The sequence below is a fragment of the Sorex araneus genome, chromosome 6 (genome assembly GCF_027595985.1).
Source record: "Sorex araneus isolate mSorAra2 chromosome 6, mSorAra2.pri, whole genome shotgun sequence".
NCBI lineage: Eukaryota > Metazoa > Chordata > Mammalia > Eulipotyphla > Soricidae > Sorex > Sorex araneus.
Window position 1 is genome coordinate 26,264,547 of NC_073307.1, and position 25,104 is coordinate 26,289,650.

At 41.7% G+C, this 25,104-nt stretch overlaps 1 protein-coding gene and 1 pseudogene across 1 annotated transcript in view; one reads left to right on the forward strand and one right to left on the reverse strand.

Annotated features, from left to right (window-relative positions):
- SEC24A (SEC24 homolog A, COPII coat complex component) overlaps positions 1–25,104 on the reverse strand; it is a 67,525-nt gene that overhangs the window by 24,899 nt on the left and 17,522 nt on the right. The window contains exons 3-15 of the mRNA XM_055142576.1: positions 22,493–22,699; positions 19,149–19,226; positions 17,772–17,917; positions 16,822–16,994; positions 15,339–15,441; positions 13,955–14,081; positions 10,207–10,316; positions 6,957–7,069; positions 4,184–4,302; positions 3,001–3,056; positions 1,699–1,905; positions 647–767; positions 182–340 (exon numbers count right to left, since the gene is read on the reverse strand). Coding sequence (XP_054998551.1) covers positions 182–340; positions 647–767; positions 1,699–1,905; positions 3,001–3,056; positions 4,184–4,302; positions 6,957–7,069; positions 10,207–10,316; positions 13,955–14,081; positions 15,339–15,441; positions 16,822–16,994; positions 17,772–17,917; positions 19,149–19,226; positions 22,493–22,699 — 1,719 coding nt within the window. The remainder of the gene's footprint in view (positions 1–181; positions 341–646; positions 768–1,698; positions 1,906–3,000; positions 3,057–4,183; positions 4,303–6,956; positions 7,070–10,206; positions 10,317–13,954; positions 14,082–15,338; positions 15,442–16,821; positions 16,995–17,771; positions 17,918–19,148; positions 19,227–22,492; positions 22,700–25,104) is intronic.
- On the forward strand, positions 16,294–16,382 carry LOC129406386 (small nucleolar RNA U13; annotated as a pseudogene).

Here is a 25,104-nt window from a genome sequence, read left to right on the forward strand (position 1 = left end):
GACACTTAAAGGAAGAGAGGGAGAAGGGAGGAAGAAAGGGAGGAAGGGAAGAAGAAAGGGAGGGGAGGGAGTGGACGAAGGGGATGGGAGGAAGGGATGAAGAGGGGAGAGAAGAAGAGGGGGGAGGGAGGGAGAGAAACATTTTCTCCTATATAAATGAGAAAAAAAAAATGTGCCCAACCTTTGGTGCACCGAATCCTCATGACTGCCTCGAAGCCAATCTTACGAGTGAGGTATCTTTGTAGTTCCTTCTGCAATTTCTGCACCTGGACTGGGTTGTGCTGATGGTGGTAAGAGGGATAATAATAGACGCTACCTGCTGAATACCGAGAAATACAACCTGGAAGAAGAAAAATACAAATCCTTTGACAGTTTTCCAACAGTCTCCATTGACTTCTGTACCAAGATAACTTCTTTTATTTAGGCACTGTCCAAAGAATATTTCACTTTTTTAAACAGTAGTATAGGAATTTCTGTTCTGTTTGAAATAAGAGGTTTATTTTATAAAAGACTAAACTGAATGAGTAACTGTCCAAAGGAAATAAAATTCTTTCATTTTGTCCTCTGTTTAGAATACCACCATAAATATCACTTTTATATTCACTTGAGAAAAAAAAATAAACATTAGAAAAAAATAGTCACTTACCCAAAGATGCCAAATCCGAATACTGTCCACTGAGAAGGAATAAGTCAACAGCGACCTGCTGACCTGAACAGTCCAAAGCTAATTTCTTGTAGAAGTCAGTGGATGGAGTTAAGTGAATTTCCTATTAATAAAAAATAACATAAATGTAAATAGCTAATAGAACACAAATAAACAGATAACACACAAACCCATCACTACCTGTAGGCAGTTTACAAAATCCTTTGGTATTGTGAACTTTCTGGTTTTTCAGTAAGAAGTATGCAGTGATCAGGTAGTTTCTATTTGCTTATTTGGGGGTAAGAGGACTTCCCTGGGGAACCCTCCCGGCACTCTGCCAATTGGACCAACAATTCAGTTCTAGGGCCCTGCAGTGACAGAGATTAACCAGGCCACCCCAGTGGTGCAGGGGGACCTTCGGGGACCTTCAGGGACCTCGCCTGTCAATGCTCAGGGATTGTGTCGTGCCAGGGACTAAGTCACAAAGCATGTGTCTTAACCTCTGTACTATCACTGCAACAAAATTTTATTATTTTATTATTACAGAGGAAGCTGAACAGGCAGAGCACATGCTTTGTACGCAGGAGCCTGTGTTCAGTGCCTGGCACCATACATGGTCTCCTCAGCAGCACCAGCTGTACCCAGAAACCAAATCCACCCCCCTGAAAAATGGTGGGGTAGAGAGCAAAGAAACTAAGTAACTATTGAAGATAACATCTAAAAAGGAGTGGAGGATCAGTCAGAAGTGAACTGGGTTGGAGTAGATGCTTTACATGCAGATAAAGCCCCCAGGTATGGAGCTGGGAGTCTGCTCTGAGAACTGTGGGTGGAGCTCCCACAACGGCAGCGATAACAATAATAAAGTAAAAGGAGCAGAATACCAAGACAAGATGCCATAATCACCGTAAGACATGGCCATGGAGGCTGGGGAGATGGACACTGCCTCTGATCACCACTCTCCTAGCACCATCTGAGTGGCCAGGTGACCCCAGCACTAGTGAGATAGGACCTATCATTCTGAAAATCTCAGCATATACATTCGATGACTTCCTAACCTTAGCAGATGACTTGTGGTTGGGTTCTTCTCGTGGCTTCAGGGCTCCCACACCAAGAGTGGGAAGTTGTGTTTGGAAGACAGTCATCCGACCACCAGTTGGGGACATCAGCTTAAAGGCAGCCTGCAATGCAGGACCCAAGGCACTCTGGGTCTCCAGGGTCTTGGTGAACATTTGCGGCAAAGTTTTCAGTAAATCTTGCACAAGCTTGTGAAATAAAGCAAGAAAACTCAAATATATTACAATGAATATTCTTTCACAATGTCTACAGCTAATATATGAGACAAGACAAGATGATGGTCAGCGATCTACAAACAGTACATGAAACAATGGCGTTGGTCAAATAATAAGAAAGCCATTTTACGTCAACATCATAAGTTGCCAAGCAAAACAAATCAAAATTCGGGCCTTACAGTTCTTGCACATGTTAGAGTTTTAGTACATGCTATAGTCCAGCAAGACTGTAAGTCCAAAATATATCCAAAGAACCATCACAACTTAGAGATCTGATTTATATTCATGCCATGAAATACGGCCTTCTCAATAACCTCTTAACTTTATTCTTTTTACTTCCAAAGTGAGTTTAACTCTTTACCTATTACAAAATCTAGGAGAACCAGTAAATTTGCCAACTATTAATAGCACTATAAAAGAAAAACATCATATAAAAAAAAACTACCTGTTCAGGTTAGGTTATAGAAATAGTAAATGGGAAAAAATGACTTCTCTCTATGGCTAATTCCCCACTGCCACCAGCTAAGACTACAGACTTGCTAGTTTAAAAGTTACCAATATGGCATATGTGCATATCCAGGTAGATAACATCCCCCCTCAGACACATTCTGTTCACCTCTCACTGTATTATGTCATGGCAATTTCCAGGCAGGTAATAAGAGTTTCTTCTGAACTGACCCCAGTGATACTCTGTGGATCAGAAAAGCAAAGGGCACTGAAAGCAGCCTAGCTACAGTGCTGTTAGCAGGAAACAGAAGGTAATCTCAGCAACCTTCCAATTCCCCAAATGCCAGGAAGGCAGGTTTCTTTCAGGTTTTCCTCCTTTGTGGAACAGGATTATCTTCTATCCTACAACATGTAACTTGCTTTATTAGACTTAAAAGTAATCATTTCAAGGGCAAACTCAAAAGTTGTCCATCCAATCAATGTTAACTAATAACAAATATGAAATGCTAACATTCTAGAAATGTCACCAAAAAAAAGCAAATTTTTATTTAAAATTTCAGAAATATACTCCTTCATAACTGCATTAAGTTGAAACCAGTCAGATAGGGAAACGTGACTTACCTCTTTACTCTCATTTAAATTTACAAGTAAGTTCTCTGGCATAGGTATAAAAACATCTGAAAGAGTAAATAAATGTTGTACTTAGAGATGTTTGAAGTACATAATACCAACAGATGTCCATCCCTATACTTAAAAAAATTCCACTATCTCCTACACTCTATAGTAGGTTCTAATACAGGCTGGCGCAATAGTACAGGTATACTATACATGCACTCAATGCGGGTTTGATCCCGAGCATCCCCGATGCTCTTTGCCTGCCGGGAATAATACCTGAATGCAGAGTCAGGAGTAAGCCCTGAGCACCGCTGTGTATCAAAATCAAACGAACAAAAAAAATTAAGTGACCGTATGTTTGAGATTTTATTTCTAGCTTCTCTAGTCTATCCCACTTGTCTATATGTCTGTTCTCAATATTTATTTTTCTAAAAAGTAAATGAGGGGCCAGAGCAAATAAATAGTACAGCAGATAAGGCATTTGCCTTGCAAGCGGCTGACCCAGGCTCAATCCCCAACATGCCATAAAGTCTCCTGAGCACTGCCAGAAATAATTCCTGAATGCAGAGCCCTGAGCATCACTGGTTTTGGAACAAATAGCATTAATTAATTAATTAATTAATTAATAAGTAATAAGTAAATGAGAAAGGAAAAAAGAAAAAATTTATGAGTCCTTCAACATTAATTGTTTGGTGCTCTGTTCAGAACTCACTTTATTTTTTAATTTTTTTATTTTTGGGTCACACCTGGCGATGCACAGGGGTTACTCCTGGCTCATGCACTCAGGAATTACTCCTCCTGGCAGTGCTCGGGGGACCATATGGGATGCTGGGAATTGGACCCAGGTCGGCCGCATGCAAGGCAAACGCCCTACCCACTGTGTTATCACTCCAGCCCCTCGGAATTCACTTTAAATTGAATAAGTTGTTTCATCTGCTGCAAAATAAGAGGTTGCACAAAAATAATTAATAACAAAATTTCTTGCTAATGATATCATAATAAACTGTATATAATAGAAATAGATGAATAAGGGATGGAACTGAAAGATTCTTATAATTCCAATTATTTTGTCATTTTATACTATTTTCCTCAATATGGTAGAATTATACCATTCACTACTAATACATTGAATTTTTCTAAAACTAAACATTACTAAGGCAGCTCAGTAATTTTAAGTAACATAACATACCTTCAATATCAGAAACTATTAGCATTTGAGGTTGAGAAAGACCCTCCTGAAGACTGTAGAAATGGATTGTACTATCAAAAGTTATGAAGCCAATTTTTGTCCTAGTGTTCCCTGGAAGCCTGAAATAAATTCAGAAGAGTATTTTATTAAATTCTCCAAATATACATAAATACTATGTAAAAGTCAACCAACAAAACCCAGCAATAAAACAGCAGTCTAGACTCATTATACCTATATAAAGTTATATAAATCATTTAGAATATAGTACATAAACCATTAAAAATATATACACAAGGGGCTGGAGCAATAGCACAGCAGGTAGGGCGTTTGTCTTGCACACGGCAGACCCGGATTTGATTCCCAGAGTCCCATATGGCCCCCTGAGCACCGCCAGGAGGAGTAATTCCTGAGTGCATGAGCCAGGAGTAACCCCTGTGCATCGCCAGGTGTGATCCAAACAAACAAACAAACAAAAAAATTATACACACACACACAAATAAAAAACAAACTTAGCACCACCAGGTAAGCCTGGAGCCCCCACCCCAAGATCCAATGGGATGGCTATAGAGGTTACTACACACCAATGGGTCCAGCCAGCTGTGTACCCTCAAGCCTTAGCATTGAAAGGTCCAGCCCAGGTGGCCAACTATCACCAGGCATGATCCCAGGGCATCATGAGCATGCGAGGCCAACCAAAATGTTTGTTTGCTTTCAATTTAGTTACTATATGTATTCAGAGAGGGCCGGAGTGACAGTCGATCTGAGTTCAATCCCTGGAACCCCGTATAGTCCCCTGTGCCCTGCCAAGAGTGTTGCCTGGGCAGAGAACCAGGAGGAAGACCGGAGTACAGCTGGGTGTAGCTCCTAAACCAATAAAATAAATAAATAAAAGCCAAAGAACCTGTTTTAAAGAAATTAAATACAAGTTATTTACCGTTTCAAAAAGGGGAAAGACAAACTAATTTATGTTAGTAATCGTACTGCAATAGTACTAGTAGACTCTCAATTTTCATGTATAACCTATAACATTAAGAACACAAATAATGGGACTGGAGCGATAGCACAGCAAGTAGGGTGTTTGCCTTGCATGTGGCCGACCCGGGTTCGATTCCTATCTGGCCCCACTACATTCTTCTACATATGGTCCTCCGAGCATCACCAGGGGCAATTCCTGAGTGCAGAGCCAGGAGTAACCCCTGAGCATTGCTGGGTGTGACCCAAAAAGAAAAAAAAAAAAGAACACAAATACTGGGAGTCAGGGAGACGGCTCAGAAAGATGGAGCACATGCTTTGCATGTGGGAAGTTACATGTGAGAGGTCCTGGCATGATCCCAGGACTGTATGGTCCCCCAAGTAGTGCCAAGAGCACCACTGACACCACTGGGTGCTGTCCTGCCTGGAACAAGAACAAACACTGGAACAGAAGACAGCTTAAAGGGCTGACACCAGCCTTGCACCCACAAGGCCTTAGGCCCTATTCCCACGTGAAAAGTCCTTAGCACTCACACACCCCTGAGCACCTCCTGCTGGGAGTAATCCTGAAGGCCTCCAGGAAGCACTAGGTCTAAGCATCACAGCTCAAAAGTACTAAACATAAGCTTTGAAACATCAGGCCAAAAATGAACAGGCTAAGCATTGCAAGGAGTGGCCCCTGGTCCATTTGAGTACCACTGGGGGTGGTCCGTAAAAGAAAAAAATCAAGAAAGAATTTTAAGATGTTAGCAAGAGGCTCGGAAATAGTACATTGTTAAGCACTTGCTTGCACACAACTAACTTCAGTTCAATTCATAGCACTGTATACAATACTTTAGGCACCGTCAGGAGTGACCCCTGAGCACAGAGCCAGCAGTAGCCTTGAACCTGAGCAATGCTGAGTGTGGCCCCCCCAAACCAAAAACTAAATAAAAGTCTTGAAAGAAAAGGGTACTGCACACACCAAAGAGAAGTGATGCATTCTGACGATCTGGCCCCTCTACGTTCCTCTACAAAGTACAATGTACAATACACACTTCATTAGACTATAAGGAAGGACACATTAGCTTCTGATGACACCAATATGACACTAAATATCATCTCAAGTACAGTTATTTTTATCTTTGGTTAGTTTTTTTTTGGGAGCCACCCTGCTGTACTCGGGGATGGCACAGCAGGTAGAGCACCTCCCTGGCACATGGCCAACCCAGATTTTATCCCCAGCATCCCAAATGTTCCCCTGAGCACAGAGCCAGGAATAAACCCTGAGCACTTGGTGTGGCCCCAAAAACAAAATAAAGAAAGAAGCCCAAGTAGATATAAAAAGATATAGTAGCTAAGATATGCGTTATGAAGAGCAGGAGGGAATGTGAGCCTGTATGTGATTAAATAAAGTCTAACTAGCTGAGTGTTGAAAAGGATGAAGTTGAGGAATAGGGGTCCCCAAAAGCAAGGCCTAAAGTTAACTAACTTAACTGGATTTTTAAAACAGAATTATACAACTTTTTTTTTAGGTTTTTGTTGCTTTTTTAATTTTTTTAAATAAATCATTTACATAACTTTCATGTTTGAGTTTCAATCTTACAATGGTTGAACACCTACCTCTCCACCAGTGTACATTTTTCACCATGAATGTCCCTAATATGCCTCCCCCAACACCTTCCCCTGTTTTTAATTGATTAATTAATAAGCTGCTAAAATAGTGTGAAATATTTGCCAATGTGTTTCTAATAGGTATTCTGATTTTGTTTTTTATACAACTTTCTTAATTTAACTTTTTTTGCTGAATAAAGATACTTACAAATCCAGATTGTTCAACAAACTCTGGCAAACTGAATTCAGGTATCCAGTTTCAACTGCATTATGGGACACATCAAATACGAAGAGGTAAACTGGAGGCTGAGGTGGTCTCAACTGACAAAAGAAAAGAATCTCATTTAATAAATATTATATGGGACTGAGCCGAAAATGATCATTTGCTATGCTCACATGCAGCAAAAGAGAAATGACTGTTCACAGGCAAAGTGGAGTTTATAATAAATATTTAGGGATATACTATTTAGTCATATCAGAAGCATATAAAAATAGAAAAAAAAAAAGAACATGGGCTCAAGGAGAGCACGCCTACAGGCCGTGAGCTGAACCTGCACACCAGCCCGCAGGTCGAGTGTGCCCAAATATGTGCCAGCACCACAGCCAAGCCTGTGAGCCTGTGACCAAGTGTCAGGTCCTGCTTGCAGTCAAACACAGGCTGCAACTCCTAGAGAGGACATGAGAAAAACTATACAATGCTGCTTTCAGAAGCATATTTTAAAAAAGAAAAGTGAGGATGTGATTGCCACAAGTACATTCTCTAAGAGGATAGGGGAGGAAATCTGGGAAGATGGGCTTCAGGTAATATTTGTGGTGTTTGATTTCTTCACCTGGCGCTGCTATGGCATCTGTGAGTTTGAAAAGGAAATGGTCCACAAGGGCAGAGTGCACGCACTGCCCTCTTGAGGCCCTGAGTCTGATTCCGAGCACAGCAAGTTGCGCTGAGTACCCCAGAGGTCTGTCCCTTGTGGCTCCCAGACTGCTGGGCCTGAGCAGTACCAACACCAAACCTGAGCATCTATCACGCAGCTAGAGCACGAAAGTACACGAGAACAGCACAGATATTACTAATGAGGCAGACTTAAAGGGCAGTTGGGAAAACTGGAAATAACTGTGGTGACAGGGAGCAATGACGGTGGGATTGGTATTGGAATATTGAATGCCTGTAACAAATCACCATAAACAACTTTGTAAAATAAAATGACAAAAATAAATAAAACCGGTGAGAGAGGAGTTGGAAATAGGCCCCTAGATACGCCAGAGAGGGGCTGTACAGTGGATAGAGTCATCATCTTCAATGCAGTAACCTGAATTTAATCCCCAGCACCCTATATGGTCTCTAAGCCCCACCAGGAATGATCCTGAGTGCAAAGCCAAGAGTAAGCCCGGAGCACTGCCAGGCGTGACCCATAAATCAAGAAAATACAACAGGCCAGAGAAACAGCTCAAACGGATAAAGGACATGCTTTGCATGCCCTGGGTTTGATCCACATGGTTCTGGGTTCAACCAGCACAAGGTCCTCTGAGCCCTGCTAAGAACAAGCCCCAAATACAGAGCCAGGAATAGCAAGAGGTGACCCCAAATTACCAAAACCAAACTAACAAAAAGACACACAGAGAGGCCGAACTGAAGTACAGTGGGTAAGGCTTGCCTAGATGTGGCCAACTTCGGGTTCAATCCCTGACACCCTTTACAGTAACCCTGAGCTCACCAGGTATAAAACCTGAGCACAAAGCCAGGAATAACCCATGAACACAGCTGGATATAACCTCAAATAAAAAGACCAACCAGCAAAAAAAGAGTCATATTAAAATAAATATTAAGCATCGATGCTAAGACAAATCTTCACAAGAATTACGGCACAATGAAAGAACAATCAAATTAAATGAACTGAAAATTTATGTAAGCTCTACTATTTATTACAAAATAGAATTAGCCATATTTCTCCAGCTTACTTCAGAGAGTTGATAAAAAATTTAGTTATATACAAAGAGGATGCACATAATGGCATCATGTGTAACAGAAAAAAGTGAAGCGACATAAGGAAGCTCTTTTTTGAGAGGAGAGGGGTGGGAGGGCACACTTAAAGATACACAGGAGTTACTCCTGGCCCTGCACTCAGGAATGACTCCTGGTGGTGCTTAGGGAACCATATGGGATGTCAGGGTTCAAACTTGGGTCAGCTACACACAAGGCAAGCTTTACCCATTGTGCTATCTGTCTGGTCCCCAGAAATGAGTATTTTTAAAAAGGGATGTGGTTCATATCCCTGTGCCTTACAGAGACAGGGTAGCAGAGGGGGTGAGGGGAGAAAGTAGAGGGAGAGAGAGAGGGAGGGAGGAAAGCAGGGAGGGAGGGAAGGAGGAAGGAAGGAAGGAAGGAAGGAAGGAAGGAAGGAAGGAAGGAAGGAAGGAAGGAAGGAAGGAAGGAAGGAAGGAAGGAAGGAAGGAAGGAAGGAAGGAAGGAAGGATCATTTCAATATGTCACAAACTTCTGGAAAAGTGCTATAAGAAACATTACGTGGGGGGGGATTAAGTTTTGCATATACTTGAATTTTTTTTATTAATTTTTGGGTTTAATCCATACCAAGCAGTGTTCAAGGCTTACTCTCGACTCTACACTAAGGGATCACTCCTGGTGGTGTCTGGGAGACCATATGGGATGCTAGAGATAGAAGCCAGGTTGGCTGTGTACAAGGCAAGCGACCTACCCACTATAATATCTCTCTGTAATCTCCATAATAAAAAATATATATATTTACATATATTTATATTTTAATTTACATATATATTTTTGTTTGTTTGGTTTGGGGTCATACCCACGGTAGTCAGGGCTTACTCCTAGCCCTACACGCAAGGATCACACCAGGCAGGGCTTGGGGCACCAATTGGGATGCAGAAATCAAACCCAGATTGCCATGTACAAGGCAAGTGCCCTATCTGTTGTACTGTCTCCAGCCTCTATAAATTTGTTAAAACCCCCAAAATTGAGGAGCTGGAGAGAATGTACAGCAGGAAAGGTGTTTCCCTTGCATACAATTGACCTGGGTTTAATTTCCAGTACCCTGTACAGTTCCCCAAATCCTACCAGGAGTGATCCCTGAGTGCAGAGATAGATATAAGCCCTGGGTACCGCCAACTGCGAAACTCCCCCCCCTCAAAAACAACCCCACAATTTTTATTGAAAGATGATAAATTATTTTTATTTAAAACCCAGTATTATAAAATGTTTAATGAAAAAATATAAGCTTAGGAGCCAGAGAGATAGTACATCATGTAAGGTACTTGCCTCGCACCTAACCAATGCAGGTTTGATCCCCAGCACTGCAAATGGTCCCCTAAGCCCAGTCAGCAGTATTCCCAGGGCAGGAGTAAGCCCCAACACAGCCAGTATGGCCCCAAACCCCAAATTCTTTTTAATTATAAATACAGAGATTCATGTATATATAAGAGCTTACCATGTATTCTGAAGGAGCCATAAACTCAATAGTAGCATTCTGAACTTCCGGTCTTTTATGAGGTTCTCCATAGACTCTGGTCAAAGGGTTGTACATGAACTCTTCAGGAACTATGTAAGTTAACAACATATAATGATAAAACTGAAAGGATTAAATATAATAGATTGAAATCTGATGTTTTCTTAATTAGGTGTTTATAAATAATTCAATACAGATGACATTTGGTGGGGAGGGGAGCGGGCAGGTTAGGCCACACCCAGCTTGCTCAGGGCTTACCCCTGGCTCTATACTCAGGAATCATTTCTGAAAGGGCTTGGGGAGCCCTATGCAGTGCTGGAAATCAAATCTGGGTCAGATGTACGAAAAGCAAGCACCTTACTGATGTACGAGCTCTCTGGCCCAAGATAAAATATTAAGGCATGAATACAGTTAATTTGTGTCCAATTTCCCTACATATGGAATGTCACTAAGCATGGATTGCTTTTATAACTACAATCACTGCAGCTTTTCTTTTCCTATTAATATCCTATGTCTTAATTCTTGCAAAAACTGCTTTAAAAAATCATTAAAAAACATGGTCAGAAAGATAGTACGTTGGGAAAGGCACTTGCCTTGTGTGCAGCCAACCGGGTTCAATCCTAGCACCCTAAGGGTCCCTTGTGCCCTGTTAGGAGTGATCTCTGAGGGTATGCCAGGAGTAAGCCCTGAGAACTGCAGCATGCAACCCAAAAACAAAAAAAATTACTTAAAATCACATATTAGATGCCCATTATTTTACCAGTGAGCGGGAGGGTCAAGCCACACCCAGTGGTGCTCAGGACTACTCGTGATAGTGTTTAGGAACCAAGAAGTACAGGGAATGAACAGAGCAGCTACATGAAAGGCAAAGCCTGTTAACCCCTTAACTCTTTGGCCCCATCAATTATTTTCTTAAAGGCAAAACTAAACATTTTTTTAGTTTACATACTTTTTTTAGTTTAAATACAAAAACACTGTATTTAAAGTTCACAATGGTACAGCAACTATCTCAGATATGAAAGACTAGCTGTACCTAAAATGATCAAGGTAAAACATTTTTTCACAGATTAAAGATACATGAATTTGCAAATTTCACTACTTAAGGAGACTTCTGTAGGAGAACAGTTGTTTTACCACTTTAATATACCAGTGCTGAGTATTTTCTGAATTATCCAGATCAATGCACCTGTCTTCCCAGTATTATTTGGGAATTCAAAATTCTTGAAGACTGCCAAGATAAGCTCAAAGGCAGAAGACATGGTTCGATCCTTCGTATTTCATGGTCCCTGAGCACTGCTGAGAACAATCACCAAGCACAATGCCAGGAGTAGCCTCTTAGTAATGTCAGATGAAACCCATCTCCCCCTCCCCACAAATGAAAACAAACAAAACCCTGCATATATGTGCCACCTCTACCCTACATTTATTAAAAGGTAAGCCAGGAGCTGGAGTGATAGTACAGCAGGTAGGGCATTTGACTTGCACACAGCTGACCCGGTTCAAACCCTAGCATCGGCCCCCATCCAAAAGAACAAAAGCAACCGGTGTTGGCACGGATGTGGGGAGAAAGGGACTCTCCTTCAGTGCTGGTAGGAATGCTGACTGGTTCGGCCCATTTGGAAAACAACATGGACGATTCTCAGAAAATTAGAAAGTGAGCTCCCATTTGTCCCAGCAATACCACTGCTGGGAATATATCCTGGAGAGGCAAAAAGGTATAGTAGAGGGGCTGGAGCTATAGCACAGCAGGTAAGGCGTTTTGCCTTGCACACGGCTGACCCATGTTCTATTCCCATATGGTCCCCTGAGCACCGCCAGGTGTGACCCAAAAATCAACAGGTAAGCCATATTTCATATGCAGTCTGATCTGCATATGAAAAAGACCAGCTTTATTACAATTTTATTTAATAAACTAAAGTTCATGTCATCTTTTTGAAATATTTAAAATCGATAGGGCTGGAGATAGTACAGAGGGTAGGACAGATTTGATCTCCAGCACCCCATATAGTGCCCTGAGCCCCACCAGAAGTGACACAGAGCCAGAAGTAAGCCCTAAGCAGTGCCTCGTGGGGCCCAAAAACTGAAAATTAAAGTAAAACTTATGCCTATATTTTCTGAACTAGAGAAAAAGAATGCTCTTACCCTACGCTCACTTTGCTCTAACAAATATACATAACAAAAATGTCTTTCAAAAAACTGCTTACATTTCTTTTTCTGTAGTTTAATATTTCCTTCCAAACAATGACTTTTTTTTGGGGGGGGGCTTTTTGGGTCACACACAGTGATGCTCAAGGTTACTCCTAGCCCTGGACTCAGGAATTACTCCCGGCGGTGCATGGAGGGACCATATGGGATGCCAGGATTGAACCCAAGTCAGCAACATACAAGGCAAACACCCTACCCACTGTACTATCGCTCCGGCCTGATTTAATTTTTTGTTAGGATACTGCCATATCCTTTTGTTTCTCTAACCCAAACAGAATGCTAGTGTTAGATGGTACGTCTAGAATATGAACAGAAATATAACTACTAAAAAAAGATCTCAAGGTGCTGGAGCGATAGCACAGTGGGTAGGGCATTTGCCTTGCACGCGGCCGACCCGGGTTCGATTCCCAGCATCCCATATGGTCTCCCAAGCACTACAAGGAGTAATTCCTGAGTGCAGAGCCAGGAGTAACCCCTGTGCATCGCCAGGTGTGACCCAAAAAGCAAATAAAATATACATATATCTCAATTCCTAAGAAAGTACTGTTACCTAACATACCTACTTTCAGCACTCTCTACCGCACTTTCAGTACTGCAGTACTTTCAGCACTGCCTACCTCCCTCCCCACAGCAATGAATGAAGCTAACAGCAGCTATTCTATAGAAATTTTTTTACTCAAAAGGAACAGTACCAAAAAAAAAAAAGAGGAAGTATTTTTTTTCCTCAGTACCGGAGGAGTAAAGGTGCTTGCTTTGCATGCAACCAATTAGAAAGTGGCACCAAATGGTCCCCAAGCACAGAGCCAAAGTAGTTCCCCAGACCCCAGCACCGCCAGGTATGGACCAAAACCCATTATTTTTTATACATCATATATAACTATATGTATATGTATATGTATATGTATATATATATGTATATATAAAATTTCAAATATTGTCATAGGCATGCCATTTATAGTATATCCACTGTGATAAATATAAAAAAGCAGCACCAAAGTACTGTTAATATCTTCTGCTTGAAGTGCTTGATTAGGGGATGGAGCAACAGTGCAAAGGATAGGGTGCTTGCCTTGCATGCAGCCAACCTGGGTTTGATTCCTGGCAGCCCAGATGGTCCCCGAAACCAGCCAAGAGTGATCCCTGACTGAGAGTCAGAAGTAAGCCCTAAACACCAACAGGTGTGGCCCCAAAAAACAACAACAAAAAAGAGTTTTGAATGATGACTGGGAAGATGGTTCAAAGGGCTGGAGGCACATATGCTTTGCATGTGTGAGATCCAGACCCAGGTTTGATTTCCAGTGCCACACGGTCCTCCCCCAAGCACTGTAAGGAGCAAGTCCCAAACACCAAATGGTCCCAAAACAAAAGTATATAATTCATATATAAGGACACATAAAAAATAAATAGAAGTTAGTTCTGAGTGTAAGTAAATAAGACTTTTTTTTTTAACAACTTCACAATTTGTATTATCTTATCTCACTAGAATGCAAGTAGAAGTTTTAAAATGTTACAAAGAGCAGCATACCATCATTGATTCGGTAACATAAGTTACACTTCCATCTCCTTTGATCAAGAAAGCTGACAAAAGGGTTGATGTAAGTCCTGCAGGAACGGCATCTCACGATTGTGCTGGAGGTAACCACAGGCAGTTGCTGAAAAAACAGAACTAATTTTTTAAAGGCAGTGACCATCATGTCTAAAGGTCAAGTATTAATCAATACCTTTCAAATAATTATTGAGGTATTAATTTTGTTGAGGTAAATTTAGGGTAGGAAGAAGTATCCAAACTGCCACAGAAAGATTACCTGAAATTTAGCAATTAAAAAAAAGAAAATCCAGGGCCTCACATATGCCAAGCATGTGCCGTGCCCTGCCACTGAGATTTATCCCCAGCCCTGAAATGTACTGATTTTTAACCCCCATTGATTTTGCCAGGAGTCAAGTCAAAAAATTTTGTCTTTAACATAGTATTTATTTAGGGGTTAGGGACTCTATTCAAGTGATAGAGCACATGCCTTGCATGTGCCTGGACCAGGGTTCTACCCCTAGCACCAAACATACGGCCTTTCCTCCTTACCCGTGCCCCCACCCTGTCACACCACCAGGGATGGCCCTGGAAACCCCTGACCATGGAACTACCCGAAACTAACAACTCAAAAGTATTTATTTTCTCAAACATTTACACCAGAAAACCACCATAAATTCATGATGCACAATTTTAATGAGTGGCAAAACAACCAAATAGTCTAAAATAGTAAACCAGTGAAATCAGAAAATTTCTTGATGTTACATTAAGAGGACAACTAAGTTCTCTTAGACGAAAGGACAGGGACCAGGCCAGAGCTGAGCAGCACAGCACTTGCTTTACTTGTGTGAGGACCAGTGTCTGATCCTCAACACAAATTAAAAAGCAAACATTTAATTAAAAAAATAATAAAGTAAATCACATGGGTGCCAGAGTGATTTAGTACAGCTTAGGGGTCATTCTTGGCACTGGGGTTACTCCTGGCTCTGTGCTCAGGAATTACTTCTGGTGGTGCTCGGGGGACCATATGGGATGCTGGGAATTGAACCCGGGTCAGCCGTGTGTAAGGCAAATATCCTGCCTGCTGTGCTATCGCTCCAGCTCCCCAAATCAACTTTATGAGCACAAATTTTTTTTTGGGGGGTCACACCTGGCGATGCTCAGGGGTTACTCCTAGCTCTGCACTCAGGAATCACTCCTGGCGGTGCTCAGGGGACCATATGGGATGCTGGGAATTGAACTTGGGTCGGTTGTGTGCAAGGCAAACGCCCTACCCGCTGTGCTATCGCTCCAGCCCCCCAAATAAATTTTATGTGGTTCTCGTACTACTATAGAAAGTTCCTCAAGACAATTTTTTGTAGTTGCTTTCACTAGAGAAACATACCACGAGGTCTTTAAAAGGATGAAGTAGAAGTCCCAAAGGAAGTTTGGCTTTATTCAGTAAGGCCTGAGTCTGAGGAATGCCAGTCAGTGTGCATCGAAATAACCTACAGCAAAGCAGAAATCACAGGTCAGTTGTTCCTACGATTATTTTCTGACAAAAATAAAGATTTAAAAGATACATCTTAACATTCAATCAGATGACAAATGAGTTATTTTGATAAGCACCTTTTAAAATGTATCCAGCTCTGGAGGAATCAGTCGGGATGGGAGATGTGTGCCAAGAGTAGATAATGGACCAAACATGATGACCTCTCAGTGTCTGTGTTGCAAGCCATAATGCCCAAAAGTAGAGAGAAAGTATGGGGAATATTGTCTGCCATAGAGGTAGGGGGAGGGTGGAATATACCGGAGATACTGGTGGTGGGGAATGTGCACTGGTGGAGGGATGGGTGTTTGATCATTGTGTGATTGTAACCCAAACATGGAAGCTTGTAACTATCTCACGGTGATTCAATAAAACTTAAAAAATAAAAAATAAATAAAATAAATAAAATGTATCCAGCTCAATACATAAATCTAATCCTTTGAATATAGTTATAACCTTGTAGTGTCATATGACTCTTTTTGGTCATATGCTCTTCTCAGCAGTACCTTGGAAATCTACCATCTCTAACCTAACAGACACAGAGCAAGTCCCAGCTGCACCCAAGGCGACTACCACCCCGCTGGGCTGCTCCACTGCCACACCCCGGGGAGTGAGGGAAAATTCAGTATTGTTCAAGCTAGGAAATTGAGCTACACTGATAAGGAAAATAAACTAACAAATAAAAGTCTGGACTATTTTCTTTACCAAAATGTGTATTACAAAGGATTACAAATTGCAGGTGCAAAGCAATTTTATTACTGAAGAGTTTTGCTAAAGATTTTAAAGACTACCTAAAAATTCAATTTGTGGGATCCTTTTCCAATCCATTAGCATGATGTTTGTGTGACATGTGCCTCCCTTAAATCTTGTTATGCATTTGGCACAATTACCCATCTGATGTGAAAGTAGGGGGAAAAAATTATTTTATCAGGAAGTCTTTAGCACATACATTTAAAATTAAGGTGAATTTTTTGAGAGAAAGTATAACACTTATCATAAAAAAATTTTTACATTAGAACAAATACAAATAACTAAAGCCTGGCACTTTGGATCTGGAAGAATAATAGCCACCGTAATGATAATGATAATGAATATCATAGTCACATTAGAACTGATAAGAACAGCAATCAATTAGAGACTTCAACACTGTTTTCTGACTTAGAACATTTAAACTTCCAGTAAGCAATTAATAATGCTATTTTTTACATACAGAGCTACTTACATAAATTATCACCTTTTTACATCTTGTTTATTACAAATGAGCTCAAAAAAATCTAGAAAACTTTTAGAAAAAGTAAAACATTTAATGTTTAATTAAAAATGGTCTTTGAAGCCTTACTCTGGGCTACAGTTAAGTTTCTGGATATCTTCATGCAAATTTGGAACTGGAGGCTTCAAAGGTGTTGATGGAAGCATGTTTCTTTCTTGAAGAAGATTGACAACTCTTAGACCCTCTGGATGAAGACTTAATCCACTCATGCTTGCAGTTAAATGATTAGCACCTAAGGGAGTCTAAAGATATATAATTTCAATGTAAATAGATTTTATAATATAGTCATTTAGGGATCTGAAAGACCAACAGTATAGCAGGTAAAGTGCTTGAAATGTAGTTCAAGCAATGTAGTAAACATTTTTAAATATATGTAAGTCAAAGCATCATGCTGTACTTCTTAAACCTCTACAGTGACACATGTCAATTATTCTCAATAAAACTGAGGGGAGGGGCATTCAATATAGCTTCTTAAAATTTTTCATGCATAGGCTGACTGCACCTTTGCATACTGCAGGCCTGGGTTTGATCCCCAGAAGTACATGGTCGTCCAGCATTGCCAAAAACAGCCACCCCCCAGCAGTCAGAAGCAGCCCTCTGAGCCCTGCCAGATGTGGTCCAAAACAAAAAACAAAACTCAACAAAAATTCTTCCATATATACAATTTAAGCCAAAATGCAAAAAATATTAAAAAAAAAAAACCCACAAAGTTTAAGGCCACAAAGACAGAAGAGGGATTAAAGAAGTTGCTTAGCCTATAGCTAACCCCAGTTAAGATTTCCCAGCACTGCTCGGTTCCTAGACCACCTCCAAGAACAACCTCCGGGCATAGAGCCAGCTGCCCCTGAGCACTGGCAGGTGTGGTCCAAATGACCCCCCCACCCCAACCCCGACCCCCACTCCAAAATCTGGGAGGCCTGGGTTGGCACTGAACAGTCCCCTGAGCAACAACAGAAGTAGCCCCGAGCACCACGATGGGTGGCAAAATAATTATACAAAACCAAAATAAAACAAGTTACCTGAGAAAAGGGCTGTGGCCCACTTGGATAGCTCAAGGAAGAGGGTGGCATTCCAGCTGTGTTCTGATAACCAGGCGGTAAGGAGGGATATGAATATCCAACATTTCGGCTCATTGTGGGATTCTTATTAGTAACCTGCGGTGTTGCTAAAGACAAGGTAACTTTTAAGTTCTATTTTATACTCCAAAATACTTTAAATAAACATACAGATTCATTAAATTGCAGGGATTTTAACTACCAAATCCATGGGTGATTTAAAACTATCAAATCTGTGAAAGACAAGCTCTCATAATAGCTATGTGATTAAAATCTAGTTCATGCAAATTACAACTGAAACACATAAAAATAAGCTTGATGGTGGTGGTGGAAGTGCAATGAACTTTGTCGACAAAAACCATAAATATTAACCATGTATTTACACATACAAAAGCATACTGTAACCATGTAACCTAAATTTCTTTTCAATTTTTATTATTCTGGGCGGGCTTGGGTAACACCCAGTAGTGGTAGGATTTACTTCTGGTTCTTTGCTTAGGGGTCATTCTCGGCAGTGCTTTGCTAGGGACCAAACTGGACAAAGCAAGTGTCATAACCCTCTCTGACCCAAAAAATAAAAAAACAATTAAAAAATTTATTTAAAAAAAACTAAGTTTGATACAATTCATTTACCTTCAAATCATGTACTAAACTTTGTCTTCAGACTAAAATTCTAATTTGAAACAACTCCACTGTTCATCTGGTTAAATTAACTTAAATAGATATAAATTATATTTTACTGTCATACATAATAAAAATAAAGCTGATGATCCCAATTTTGAAGGGGAGAAAGAATAACAAAAACTCTAAAAGCAAGGGGCAAGAATGTAGCTCAGCATTTGAGCATTTCCCTTGCATGTGTGAGGCCCTGGGTACTATTCCCAGCACTGCAAAAAAAAAACAAACATCTAGATGTACAGAGATCAAAATGCTAATAGCAAGTATTACTTCATAACATGATTAGAAAATTTTCTTTGTTTTCTACAGTGAGCATTTTTCATTTTATTTTAAATCTTTTATTGCAGGTTCTTTACACTCTGGAGAGAACACATATCTCTCACCTTCTCTCCTATTTCTCTGAGTAAATTTCTTTCATAAAACATTTTTGCCTCAGGACCAGAGAGATAGTACAGCAGGTAGGGCGCTTGCTTACAACCCAGGTTCAATCCCCAGCAATCCATATGGTCTCGATAACCTACCAGGAGTGATCTCTGAGTGCAGAGCCTGGAGTAAGCCCTGAGCACTATTTGGTGTGGCCCCAAAACCAAAGTTAGTAAATAATTTTATTTGTTTTATTAAAAAAAACAAGTTTTTGTAAATAATTATTTTATTGCATCTCACCCATGAATCCACCGCCTTCAATTTCATCATAACTATTGTGAGCCACCATAGATCCATTATTGGTATTTGATGCGATACCTAAAAAAGAGTTTATTAAAACAGTTAAATTTGAATTATCAGTACAATTTCTGTAAGAGTTGAGCTAGTATCTACAGTTTAACTTTTCAAATAAATAGTTCAGAAAGCAGGAAATCGTCAAATGCTGAAGTAAATTTTACATTTTAAAAACGGGCTGGGGAGGGGCTGGAGCGATAGCACAGCGGGTAGGGCGTTTGCCTTGCACACGGCCGACCTGGGTTCAATTCCCAGCACCCCATATGGTCTCCTGAGCACCACCAAGGGTGATTCCTGAGTGTAAAGCCAGGAAAAACCAGGAGTAAACCCTGTGCATCACTGGGTGTGACCCAAAAAGGAAAAAAAAAAAAGGGCTGGGGAGATAGGCAAACAGATTCAAGTACATGCTTTGCATATGTGAGGTCCGGGTTAGACCCCAGTATCACCCCCAGTTCTGCCTAAAACAATTTCTTTCTTTTTTTTTTTTTTCTTTTTGGGTCACACCCAGCAATGCTCAGGGGTTACTCCTGGCTTTGCACTCAGGAATTACTCCTGGCAGTGCTTGGGGGACCATATGGGATGCCGGGGATCGAACTCAAACGCCCCACCCGCTGTGCTATCGCTCCAGCCCCACTGCCTAAAACAATTTCTGAGCACCAGACCAGGGAATTGCCCACAAGCACCACCAGTGTGGTCCAAAACCCAGATTTTTTTAAATAATTCAAGTTGTTTTTTATTTTTTTCTGAGTGACACGTGGCAATGCTCAAGGCTTACTTCTGGCTCTACACTCAGGGACCACTTCTGGAAATGCTCAGTGTGCTGTATGCAGTGCTCGGAATCAAGTAGCAAAATCAAATACTCCTGTACTGTCTTCCCAGCACAATAAAATTTTTCTCATGTACAAAGACCTCAAGGTATCTGTATACTGGGGCACTGAATTACCCTTCAAGCTCCACGAGAATGACCCACGCTAGGGACCAGAGCAACAGTACACTGAGCAGGTGCTTGTCATGCATGTAGTCAACCAGGGTTCAACCCCTGGTACACGATGTTTCCCCGAGCACCACCAAGAGTGATCCCAGAGTGTTGAGTCAGGAGTAAACCTAGAGCACTGCTGGGTGTGGCCCCCAAACATCAAAACAAGAAGAAGAAGATACTTGTATACTGAGCCACAGTCCATTCATGATTCATGGTGTAAAGTCCATTCACATTCATGATTTATTTGGTCCGGTTTTGGGTCACACCTGGCAGCAGGTGCTCAAGGGCTCCCCTAGTTTTGTGTGCATGGATCATATTCTCTCTCTCTCTCTCTCTCTCTCTCTCTCTCATTCTCTCTCTCTCTCTCTCTCCCTCTCTCCCTCACTCTCCCTCCCTCCCTTCCCCTCTCTCCCTCCTTCTTCTCTCTCTCTCTCTCTCTCTCTCCCCCTCCCTCACTCTCCCTCCTTCTTCTCTCTCTCTCTCTCTCTCTCTCTCTCTCTCTCTCTCTCTCTCTCTCTCTCTCTCTCTCTCTCTCTCTCGGCTTTTAGGGTCACACCCAGAGATGCTCAGGCAATACTGCTGACTCAGCACTCAGGAATAACTCCTGGCAGTGCTTGGAGGCCAGGAATTAAACCTGGGTCGGCCACATGCAAGGCAAATGCTCTCCCTGCTACACTATTGCTCCTGCCCCTAGCATGGGTCATTCTCAATGGAGCTTGAAGGAAAATGCAGTGCCAGAGATCAAACCCAATTTTCCAGCATGCAATGCAAGCAGCCCAGCCCCTGAGCTCTCTCTGGATCTTATTATTTTTCTTTTTCTGTAGTGGCAGGAATTGCACTCAGGTCTCATTCAAGGCACAAACTTTACCACTGAATCACCTCCTCAGGCCCCACTGATGATTTGTTAGTTTGGGGGCCACACCCAGCAGTGCTCAGGGCACACTTTTGGCTCTGTGCTCAGGGGACCATATGGGGTGTCAGGGACTGAACCCACATCAGTCACATCAATGCAAGGGTTCTGCCTGCCATACTATCTCTCTAGACCCCATTCATGATTTTTAAATCTCTATGGTAACTAAGACAATAGGAGTAGTGAGGCCCAAGTTCTGGTACCCAGTCCAAAACAGGCTTACTAGAATTCATTGAGAACTTTGGGGGTGATGCTCAGGGAATCATATTTGATGCCAAGATCAACAGCATTCAAGGCAAACGTCTTAACCTCTGTAACTACTTCTCTCGCCCCACCACTACGAACTTTTTAAAAAAATTTTTTGTTTTATTAAGTAGTTCACAATATTTGATTACATTTAATATTCAAACACCAATCCCACTACCATTATACCTTCCCATCACCATATTTCGGATGTTTCCATCCTGAACTCTGTCCCAAAGCAGAACCAAAATAATATATTTTGTGTTGCTTGTTATGAAAAACCGCTGAAAATGCTACTAAAAAAGTATCCTTAGAGGAAAAAGTGTGAAGATTTCACACTTGTATTTCATGAAGGGGCCATTAAGGCCTTCTGTAAAAGATCACTAACGTGTTGTTAAAGGTTGAGCCTTGTTTGCTTTTATATATGTATTTGTAAAATATAGGGCTGGAGCGATAGCACAGCGGTTGGGCGTTCGCCTTTCACGCTGCCGACCAGAGGTCGATTCCTCCGCCCCTCTTGGAGAGTCCGGCAAGCTACCGAGAGTATAGAGCCCTCGAGGCAGAGCCTGGCAAGCTACCCGTGCATACTGGATATGCCAAAAACAGTAACAATAAGTCTCTCAATGAGAGACGTTACTGGTGCCCGCTCAAACAAATCGATGAGTAACGGGGATATTTATATATATTTCCCTCTAAGATTGGTTGCCTACTATTTTGAACCCCATCAAATGTGGTATGGTACTCTTGTAGTATGGGTAGGGTATGTCCTATGAAGTGTCGTACAGTCCAGGAATAGGTTCACTCGTGGATGAGGCTTGGCCTGAATGTGTGGAGAGTGGCCATGAGCATGGAGTTCTGGGGGTTTTCAGCTGCCAGGGCTGGGTCCCTTAGGGTGGGGAGGGCTCTCACCCACCCCCTCTAGGGCGCCCCGAGTGAAACAGCCTAGTGCGGGGTACAGCAGCATGGTTCTGGCAAGCGTCATGGTAGGCTCCCTACATTAGGATCTTTTTAAAGCTCAGTTCCAAATGGATGGCTATTCCTAATTGAAATAACCAGATTTTTTTTGAAAAGTAAGTAGATACACAGAATTCAGATACTTATTCTTCTTCTCCTCTAAGTCAAAACTTTAGGACTTGATTTGGGTCTTGCCATGCTTACCTTCTGGGTTGAGAGCGGAATTAAACGAGGGTTGGGACACGGCATTCTGCGATAATTTCGGAGGAGGAGGTGCTCTCACTGGAGGTGGCCCTCCAACTGGAGGGGGTGCTCTCACTGGAGGTGGCCCTCCAACTGGAGGGGGCCCAGGGGGAGCTCCTGGTTGAAAAGGGGTGAGTAGCGGTGGATTCACTGAAGGAGGTACAGAACCTATGGAAACATTTTTTTTCACACATCACTTAAGAACTTCACACAAAAACCAAAAGTAGTCTTTCACCAAATCTGAGTATTTTCCCAATTAACACTTTAATTATAATCAACAAATTACTAGAACTGTTCATTTCCCAGGTTTATGATTTTTAAATGTATAGGCATACTTAATACATTTTCAACTTTCTCCTATTACCAAGCTTCTTACCAATTTTTAATTTAATTATAAATATAAAATGAGCACCAAGCGGCAAAAACAATAGTACAGTAGGTAGGGTGCTTTCTTTGCACATGACCAATCTAGGAATCTAGCTCAGTTAAAAAGGAAAGAGAGGTGCATTTGTGTGTGTGGGGGGGGGAAGGTTGGTGGGAGGGGGAGAGGGAAAACTACAGAGCCAGAGAGAAAGGACAGGGTTTAAGGCTCTCTCTGGCATGACATGTGGTCATCTGTGCACCACCAGGAGTGATTCTTGAGTGCAAAACCAAGAGTAAACCCTAAGCACAACTGGGGCAATAATGTGTGGGGGGGGGGGGAGAAGGGGAAGAGAAAGTAGGAGGGAGAGAGAAGGGGGGAGGAGGGGAGGGAGGGAAGGAGAGAAAGGGAGGGAATGAGGGAGAGAGGGAAAGAGGGAGGAAGGGGGAGAGAGAAAGAGAGAGTGAGAGAATGGCTCAAAAGGTTGAAAATGAAACTCAGGGCGATAGCACAGCAGGTAGGGTGTTTGCCTTGCACGCGGCCGACCTGGGTTCGATTCCCAGCATCCCATATGGTCCCCTGAGCTGCAAGCAAGGCAAGCAACCTATCCACTGTACTTTATAAACCCACAAGTGTTACTATTAATAAATTTTCTTTAAAAAAAATAAAATGGGAGGCCATTCCCAGTGATACAGCCAAGAGGCTGAAGGCTGAAGTCACCAGTCACACACCTGACTCTGTGGATGTGGGAAGACATGTGAATTAGGAGGCTCACAATCTAAACCTTGAGCTCTAACTCCTGAACTATCTTCCCAATCGCTGGAGGAAAAGACTATAAATTGCAAAATCCACAGATGATTCATTCAAATCAGCAATACTGTTTCCACCTACTCATTTGCCAGAGGAAGAACAAAGTCAACTAAAAAAAAAATGTCATTGATAAATGTAATTTAATTTTTACTCCAAGACTTTCTAAAAACTTTTGAATTTATCATCATCATCATCATCATCATCATCATCATCATCCCACTGATCATCAAATTTCTCAAGCAGTCTCAGTAACATCTACATTCGTCCTAGCCCTGAGATTTTAGAAGCCTATCTTTACTCATCCTTTCCAATGGTGCTTTAAATTTATAAGTTAAGTAATAATAAATTACATGCAATACATTCCACAGGGTTAACTACAGTAATATGCTTTTTTGAAACTTTCAATTTTCCAAGGCCAAGTTGAAAAATGATCCTATTGTTTCATTTTATAGCTACCAACTAATCAGTACTCTGGGGACAAAGTGAGGCAAAGATTACTGCCTTGCAACACCCTTATCAAAGAAGCTCCCACATATACCTATGGTGAGAGAGACACGTCAAAAGAACCAAAGAGCAAGGTCCATTACCAACTCAGCATGAAGGAGAATGTATGACACACTACTGGCCAGGAAGATGTAACAACTTAATCTTTAACAGAACACAAATTAGCCAGAGCAATAGTACAGAGGGTAGGGTTCTTGCCTTGCCTGCCAGGTTCCACTGAGGGCATCTCATATGGTCCCCTGAGCCCTGCCAGGAGAGACACCTGAATGCAGAGACAGAATTAAGCCCTGAGCACTGTCGGTGAAGTTAAAAAAAAGGAAAGAAAGAAGGAAAAAAAAAAAGATGGGTTACAATTTTAAAAGAAGAATTCTTTTAAATTCTTCTTTTAAAGAAGAAATGGGCCCCTCTAAACCCTTCTTATATGAGAACCATCAATCATGTTGCTATATATGTCTCTCTCACCACATATGAGCTGCAATTATGGCAGAAGTTATTACAGCAAAAGATTTTCAGATTGTAAGTCATTTGTTTTTTAAATTTACAGGGGCCCTGCGGAATCCTCCGTCCCTCTCAGAGAGCCCAGCAAGCAACCGAGGGTGTCCCGCCCACACGGCAGAACTTGGCAAGTCATCCATGGCATATTCGATATGCCAAGAACAGTAACAGCAGGTCTGACAGTGGAGACGTTACTGGTGCCTGCTCGAGCAAATCGATGAACAACGGGACGACAGTGCTACAGTGCTATAGGGGCCCTCCCTAATAGCTTGGGGGGGCTTGAGTTCACTCAATGATGCTTAGCTTGGGAGTACAAGCTGAAGGTTTTGTGCTCAGGGACCACCAGAAATACTCCCAAAATACCAAGAAGTGACCAGGGTTCATTAAACAGTACTTGAACGGC